The sequence below is a fragment of the Brachyistius frenatus genome, unplaced genomic scaffold (genome assembly GCF_029030835.1).
Source record: "Brachyistius frenatus isolate BFR_SWC_R1_liver_20210118 unplaced genomic scaffold, ASM2903083v1 Contig_13, whole genome shotgun sequence".
NCBI classification, from domain to species: Eukaryota; Metazoa; Chordata; class Actinopteri; family Embiotocidae; genus Brachyistius; species Brachyistius frenatus.
In genome coordinates this window covers 3784194-3792771 of record NW_027210612.1, presented here as the reverse complement: position 1 = coordinate 3792771, position 8578 = coordinate 3784194, and the positions used below count along the sequence as shown (strand labels likewise).

Below are 8578 nucleotides of genomic sequence, written 5' to 3'. Positions count from 1 at the left end.
TGTTCACCTTGTACAAGAAACAAATACAAATACTCACACTAAAAACCAAACAACCTGCTAGCAGCTGTCTCTCGCTAACGTCGTGGGGCTTAAAAGGGATGGACGCGGCCGCCGGGAGGGGGGGGCGGGGCGAGGAAGGGGGGGGGGGGGCCCTGGTGAGAGCCGCAGCCGGCTTTCACCAGGGAGCAGAAAAACAAAGAAGAAGAAACTATAAGGAGGAGAGGGCAGGGTCGGTCACAGAAGACTACGGTTATATGAACATTTAACAAGGCAAATACAAATCTAACAGAAGTGAAAACCTTGAACATCAAAAAAACAAATGTACATTTGATATATATATATATATATATATAAAAAAAAATTAAAAAAATACCACAATGGAGAAAGACGTGGAGATGTGAAAAGCAGTAATCCAGAGTCGTCGTTTTTCCTCTGTTCAGATTTAGACAGATTCGAAGGTTGATATTTTTTTTTTTTTTTTTTTTCCTGAGTCGTAGAGATTTACACTTTTTTTTTGTTTGTTTGTTTGTTTGTTTGTTTTTTTCTTCCCCCCCCAAACGCTTTCACACCCGGCCCGGCTTTTTCGCCGCAATTTTTCTCTCTCTCTCTCTCTCTCTCTCTCTCTCTCTCTCGGTCCCTTTGGATGCGAACAGAACAATATTTGGAGCACTGTTCACGACGATGACCAAAATATCGTAGGTACCTCGGTTCAGCAGAGCTGGAAGTTACAACAGCAATATGCAATTGAGGTGACACACTCAACGTACAATATTTAACCATGGACGGCAGCCTGTTTTTTTTTTTTTTTTTTTTTATTTCCTTTTTTCTTTTTATTTATTTATTTTTTTTTTGGTTTGCCTCAGAAGCCAAAAAAACAAAATATCCTTCGACACGTACGGCCCCCGCAGCTCGCCTCTACATCCAGGGGGCCGACCGGGCTCAGCGATCAGAAAAGAGCAAAGGCGGGGGAGTCCAGAATTATGACGGCGACGCCGGACGCCGCTGTCGTCATCAGGTGAGACTTTTTCTTGTCTGCTTAAACGTGTGACTAACTGTAAATTCATTCGTTTTCACGCACCGAAGAAGAAAAGAAAAAAAAAAAAAACACAAATATTCACTTGCGACAGAAACACAGAATATAGGATAAACGGAAGAAAGTTTAAAAAAAACAATAAAAAAAATCATAAAATAAAATAACACAAAGACATTGTTTGTGCTGAAACGGGTGAAACTGAGGGGGGGGGCGAAAGGAGGCGCGAGGGGTCGTCCTGTCGAGCTCTTCCTTCATGCCCGGGGGAGCCCGGCTCAGATTTCCATCCCGCACGTGGTTACAGTCAACGTGTCCCACAAGTCAAGGTGGAATCTCTCTTAAAAAAAACAAACAAACAAAAAAAAACAACTCAAAAGTTAAGATGAAAAACAAAAGAATCGCTTAAATCAACGAAGAACAAAAAAAAAAAAAAAAAAAAAAAAAAGATATGGAGGGACGAGAGATTTCAGCTCTTCGGGCGTATGACTCCGACGGTCAGTCCCATCTTCCGCGTGGCAGCTCGTGTGCGCGTTAACGTCCACCGTCCTCACGCGGTGGTTTCATACAAAAAGAAAAAAAAACAAAAACAAAGTGTGAAACGCTGCCCGGCGGGCAGTCAGGTCTGCTGGTAGGTTCGGACGGCTGAAGTCAAAGCGTACAGTTGGGATGGTTGAGTTGGTAGGTCGCTGGGTTGTTGTTGTTGTTGTTGTTGTTTTAAAAGTTTACATGGATTTTGATCCCTCCCCCCCCCACCCCCGCTCGGCTACAGCAGCAGTCCTACGGCTCAGTCATGTGCTCTCTCATGGGGTCGCCGTGTTTGGAGGGTTGGTTGGGGGAGGTGGCCTGTGACGGATGGGTACCGGGGGGCAGGGTGTGGGCGATGGGTACTCCCCCGGGCACCAACCCCTCCATAGGTCCAGGAATCCCACCGGGGGCAACGCCCACCACGCCAGGAGGGAATCTGGAATGGACAGAAAGGCGATCAACGTGGCGCGACAGGGGGGGGGGGGGGGGGGATAACTTACTTAAATGTAAAACATTTATCAAAGTGACACAAATCCTGGAAAAAAAAAAAGTCTGCTGCTGCTCAGTTACACTTTTTTTTTTTTTTTTTTTTTTTTTTTTTTTCCCCTCCTACAAAGTTAAATGCCACTACTTGCCGCTTCTTGATCACTACTGCGTGAAATGTACGGAGCCTCCGAGGGGTCACGGTCATACTTTTCCTCAATATACGTCTATTTCCACTCAGCTGCACCCACCGGCGACGTCACCCGCTGGCTTTGTGAACTGCCCGTTCTTGAAGCCTCGAGTTCAGATTACGTCCCGTCCGTCACCATCTCGCTATTTTTTTTGCAGCCGGAAGCGGCCGTATTTGCCGGCTACAATCGGATTGGGAACACGGTGAGGGGGGGGGGGGGGGCACACACTACGTCCCGCCCACCTTCCGGCGGGGTCCTGACTGCACCGCGGGCCTGTCGATCAAACAGACACGCTCCCAAAAACGCCTGCCAATTTGAGGCCGGACGTCGAATTAATGACGGGATTATGTTTAAGCGGGGAGGGGGGGGGGGACTTTATTGATTTTAGTATTTCCTGAGAGAAGTTGAATGGGGAGTCTGTGGAGTCGGAGGCTTTTTGGAGCTAACTCCCAGCAGCCCTCGGTGGTATCGCAGTTTAATGAACTCCTGCGTCGGGCCTTATTTTACCAAGACCCGGGGAACTACGTCCATTTTTTTTTTTTTTTTTTTATAGACACGCTCCCAATGCAACACCCGGTGTGGATCGAACTCACTCAATTTTGACTTTGCACTGGTGTCGTGCTATATTCGACAGGCGCGGTTACATATTCATTGAAAGTCAAACTTAAGGTCAATTCTTGAGGTCCAGAGGGTCTCTTCAAAAGAAAGCGGTAAACTTACAGCCATCTCGAGGACGCCGTTCGTTTCATTGGGGACCGGTTATCATTCTCGGTTTTGCATTACCTTCACCGACACTTTTTGAGAGTGCAGAGCGCAGCCGTCGCCGCGGCTGAGACGCGTTTTGTTTTTTTTAAATGGCGGTAACGCGCGCCATCGTAGAAGCGCCGCCTTCAGCTAGAAAAAAACCCCCCCAAAAAAACCAAAAACCCACGACACTACAGACTGAACCACAGCAGCACCTAAAGTCTTGAACAAAAAGCCAGTCACAGCTTCACCTGTCACAGCAGGCAGAGCAGCAGCAGCTGTGCTGACAGCCGGAAGCTGAATACTGTCAGACATTGGCCTTCTGAAATGAAAGAGCACATCATCTTTCCTTCCTTTAACTGGCAAGAGTATCACAGCTATTTGCGAGGTAACACAAAACATATCAACGCAAAAGTAGCCCTCGGAAAGATTCCTGCCGTGACCACTCGGGGGCTCTGTGGAAATGGGATTTCTTTTTTTTTTTTTTTTTTTAAATGGCCGCAAATTAAAAGTAAGGGGAAGGAAATATTGAAGAAAATCCGAATGACGGCGTCATTTGAAATTGTTACGTGCACTCGTGTCGATTGATTCGAATCTTCCATTTGATGGACTAACTGAGCAACATCACCTCTTTGAAACAGAACATCAAGAAATGGTGCAAAGTCAAATACGGCACGCAGCGCTGCAGCGCGGGAGGCAGTAAATAAGGATGTCAGGGGTCGTGATCTGGTGCGGGCGAGGATTTCAAAGGGTCGTTCACCCAATCTGCAGAAAATAAAATGAACCAAAAACACCCTCTACGGATAGTTTCGGTTGTATTTTCTCTGGTTTTTGGGAGACTCTCCTCTGAGACGTCAGGCCTGCGCATTAAAACAATTAATCAGATAAAGTGTCCCCAGTAAACGAGAAAATGTTTTTTTTTTTTTTTTTGTAGTTTGGGTGAAGTGGTCCTTTATTACAGGAAGGGAAAGAAGGGGAAGTGTGTGTGTGTGTGTGTGTGGGGGGGTGGGGGTGGCGGGGAAGGGGGGGGGGGGGGGGACTCTTATTGCACAAAAAACAACTTCTAATATCCCCGGTGCTTTGTTGCTTGTTTTTGGTTTTTTTTTTTTTTTTTTTTTTTTTACAAATGTTTAGTAATAGTAGACGTTCCATAATAAACTGGGGTGTCTGGCCCTCATCCCAGTCTCCACCAAATCGCTGTCTGTGTCTGTCTCTCTTCTCCACGGTGACATAACTCCACGTCCTCCTCCTCCTCCTCCTCCACTAAAACCTTCCTGCTTTCCATCTTTACCCGTATAAAATGCTGATGTAATGGCAATTTATTCCACTCTCCATATTCATCGTGTGACTGCAAAAGTACGACCGCCTTCTTTATGACAGTGGTCCTTGTGTGGTGTGTCTCTATTTCAGGGTGGGGGTGGGGGGGTGGGGGGTGGGGGGGAGGGTGTGGGGGGGGGGACTGATGAGATGCTGGGTAGAGTGGGTACAGTTACAGGACATGTAAGTTAAGAGTGTGAAGCAGAAGAAGGGCTACAGATTTCAATGGGATTTTTTTTTTTTTTTTTTTTTTTATATTAATGATGTTATTCATTTGCCCCGGCCCCGCTGGCCAGCTGTGGTAGTATTCATTTACCTGCTTGAGAATTAGGTATATAATTTGTCCTGCATTCCCCCCGTTGCTATGGCCTGTACCATGGTTTGGTTCACTCGGCTGTGTGAGAGAAGCAGTTCAGTCTGGTTGAGACAATATAGAGACCGAGAAACGAAGAGCCTAAACTTAACATGGGATAAACTCATTTGGGCCAAATTATAAATTATGTATAAATACGCCACAAAAACTAGGACCCAGCCTTATAAACACAGGGAGAAAAAAAACAAACAAACAAACAAACAAACAATCAGAATTGTTACAAACATACACATGTATACTTAGACTTCTCCTCCCCCATGTGCTAAGGCTCACTACCCGCGGGTGTTCAGACGACACAAGTGATCTCTGCCGAGTTCAAATAAATCCACCTCCTACCTGTAGGCGGCACCATTGAGCTCAGGGTGAACTTGAGGCTGCTGCTGCTGCTCCATCATCCCCCAGGGTGCCGTGGTAACAAAGAATTCTTTGTTGACGCAGTTTCGGAGGCTGTCGGGTATACGGCCTGCGACGGGGTAAGATCGAATTTTGGTGAGGTGGGTGATCAGAACCTGTGAGCGTGGGAAAGCGTTTGCTTTTGAAAGATATCTCCGTACCGGTGATGGCCCTGCGGATTTCTGTGGCAGCGGCCTCCCTCATCTCCAGCGACGCCTGCTCGCTGTACCAGGCGGTGTGAGGCGTGCAGATCAAGTTGGGGGCGTCTTTCAGAGGACCTTGGGAAAAACTGCAGCGAAAAAAAAAGAAAAAAAAAAGAAAAGAAAGAGTGAGTGGGAGATACCGGAGGAAGAAAACCGACGAATCTTCGGATTCTGTTGATATAACAGGGATTTAACCATCTATTTATTTTTACTTTCTCAGGTTAGGGTTAGGGTTAAACAGTGAACTCAATAATAAACAAAGTGAAACGAAGGCACCTGAAAGGCTCTGTCTCGTGGACGTCCAATGCGGCGCCCCGTATCCTGCCTTCTTTCAGGGCCTGAGCCAAAGCTTTCTCATCCACCAGACCTCCTCGTGCAGAGTTGACCAGGAAAGCACCTTGACGCATCTGCACACGCACACACGCGGAAATCATTTTTGAATTCAACATAACAACATGTGTGGCTGTGCAATGGCGCACCTGCTTTGGAAGCCTTGAAAAAAACAACAACAACAACAAAAAAACAACAGCAAAGTAAATTAAAAAAAAAAAAAACACCACAAAAAAACCTGAATTTCAAACAACATTTAGATCACACTAATCCCTTCCAGTCGCTTCACAGAGGCTCTTTATTTAAAAAAATTTTTTTTTACTGTATTTAAGAAACTACAATGTACATTACAACGCAAATAAACAGTTACGAATTGTATTGAACTTGATTTTAGTTTTCGAAAGACGGGTGAAAACAGTTCTGAGGTACTGCAGTGCACTTTATGTCCTCCCGGTGGCAGCAGCGATCAGGAAAAGACGAAGACCACGTGCAATCACATTTTCAGTGACTCTTTATCGTATTCGTCTTGATAGGGAAACAAACAAAAAAAAACTTTCTCACACAGTTACGCAGTGAGGACTGGCGAGGTCCCCCTGAATGTATAAATATATCCGGAGGTTGAAGCGAATGAAGTGGTTAGCTTCGGCTGCCGATTCACCCGGGCCGGGTTAACTTTGCACGCCTCGGCCTGGCGGCGGCACCCGCTCAGCCGGCAGCAGGGACTTGGCTGGTCAGCAGCATTCTTTGGCTCATCACTGACCGCTTTTCTTTTTTTTTTGGCAGCTTCACAATAGGTGTGGTGTGCTGCTCAGAACGTGCCAGCGCACAAACACATCGCGGACTCTGGACAAAGCGGTATGTTGGATAATGCCGGGGAAAATGTTTACAGCTACCGAAAAAAGCTTTTAAGGTTTACTAATTTCATAACGTAAGAATATCGGATTGCCGTGTTCTGTTTGGTTACTCTTTATTTTATTTTTTTTTAGGACACATTTAATGTTTTTTTTCCCAACCTAAAAATCGGTTTATTTGGATCAGTTTTTGGGTGGAAAACATGCACGAGATCGCACTCTTGTCTGCACACGCGCGCACACACACACACACACACACACTTCGGCAGCGTTTCGGGTCACACTGACCTGAAAGTCATGACAAGACAAGAAACTATGAAGAAGGCTGATGACAACGCGCCTCCCCCCGCCCACCGCAGTCCAAGCAGCAACACGTCCCCACCACCATTCACCCGGATAAGCACATCTCTCTTATTCAGAATCCACAGAGCTTCTTTGAAAACACCTGTGTTTATTTGCACGTTCTTGTTACAAACATCTCACCACTCGGTATTTGGTTGTTTAAACAGCCTGTTATTGAAAGTTGCCAACAGAGGATCGCTGGGAGCTGATACATGCCAGAGGCTGGCTAACTCATCTGCAAAGCTGTCTTACCAGCCTCAAGGATGATGGGGAAGAAAACCACCAACAACAACAACAACAACAACAACAACAAAAAAAACCAGCCTCTGCTAATCGAGACATTCATCACGTTTCGATAAGCCGCCGGCTCTGTCACCTGAAGCTCATGGAGGAAAGATGATTTCTCAGCTCTGAAGATCCCACACACCTGTTTGATGGTGAAGTCGTTGATGAGGTGGTGGTTGTGTTCGTTCAGGTTGCAGTGCAGGGAGACGCAGTCGCTCTGGTAGAGCAGGTCCTGGAGCGTGTAGACCCGCTGGACTCCCAGCGAGCGCTCCAGGCCGTCCTGGAGGTAGGGGTCGTAGAAGATCACGTTGAACCCGAACGCCTTGGCCCGCATGGCCACCGCCTGCCCTGAGCGACCTGAAGCGGGCACGAGACGACGGACGGACGGACGGACGGGGGGTGAAAAAAACCCAAAAAACATGAACTAAAGTCTAATAGTTTACTTTTAAATGACTACAGACCAACTATTAAACGTGCCGCTGTGAAAAGTGGTCGTACGTTGACGTATTTTTTTTTTTCAGCCTCAGCTGTACTTTGTGTTTTGGTGCCAGTTAGAAAATGGTAGCACGCTATAACCCACTAAACAGACACCGGAAACATGCCGTAAGCATAAACCTGCTAAACATTACAGTCATTGTGAGCTTGTTAGCCAGCTGACATCAGCACTTAGGTCAAGGCACTTCTGTGCTCGCTTCACACAGCTGCCGACGGGACGTCTACGTTGTACGGGTTAAATGAACTGAATTAGAAGAAACGTGACAACCCGGAAACACAGTGAGTGATAATTCAGACAACCACTCGATGCCAGTGTCGAAGAACTGGGCTGCAAACATTTTGTTACAATTCAAAAATGTTGAATTTTATATTTTGAGAACAGGTCGTTAAAAATGAGATAAATCTTATGAGATTTAAAAGAAACTGTTCCCATTTCTAATGACTGAAAAAGCTGTCGCTTTAGTTTTGTTTTTTTTATAAACAAAACTGTTAGCAGGTCAGCTTTGGACTACAACTGTCATGATCATGACAGTTTTGTCGATAATTAATTATCATTCAAATGATTGCGATTCACAATTTAATTGTCTTTTTCGGTTCATTTTGTGCCGCTATTATCGTACAAGCCTAATCATGGTTTGATAATAAATACGCCGTATGAAGAAGAGCAATGTGCGTGCTTCGCAACCAACTCCACGACGCTCGTGTCAATAGATGCTCGTCGACATGTTGTTGGTTGATTGTGAGAAGTCAAACGCCTCAAGATAAACAGTTGGTGGTGCTAATTCTCCATCATCAGACCGCAGCAGACGGAGGGGGCAAGACGAGATGACGTCATTAAAAGAAAGTCAGTAAAACCTCCAACGGCCATTGCGGCTGTTTCTATGGAGATGAGGGGAAACGATTCTGACGATTATGCGAAATGCTGACGATTAGGCTCAAATGATTGTGATCAGGTGATCATGTAATGATTGTGACAGGCCTAGCTTGGGCATTAATTATGAACTTCTGTCTGAAGC

General features: G+C 45.9%; 1 protein-coding gene across 6 annotated transcripts in view; it reads right to left on the bottom strand.

The window, feature by feature from the left end:
* Positions 1-628: 628 nt before the first annotated feature.
* The window catches only part of ctbp2a (C-terminal binding protein 2a), a 67355-nt gene continuing 59405 nt past the window's right edge, over positions 629-8578 (bottom strand). For 5 of the 6 annotated variants that reach the window (XM_069692831.1, XM_069692832.1, XM_069692829.1 and 2 more), the window contains 5 exons: positions 7210-7424; positions 5536-5666; positions 5218-5345; positions 5000-5126; positions 629-1991 (listed from right to left, as the gene is read on the bottom strand). In XM_069692831.1, coding sequence (XP_069548932.1) covers positions 1808-1991; positions 5000-5126; positions 5218-5345; positions 5536-5666; positions 7210-7424 — 785 coding nt within the window. In that variant the 3' untranslated portion in view covers positions 629-1807. Of the gene's footprint in view, positions 1992-4606; positions 4685-4999; positions 5127-5217; positions 5346-5535; positions 5667-7209; positions 7425-8578 lie in introns of all 6 variants that reach the window. The other variant, XM_069692834.1, reaches the window with a different exon arrangement.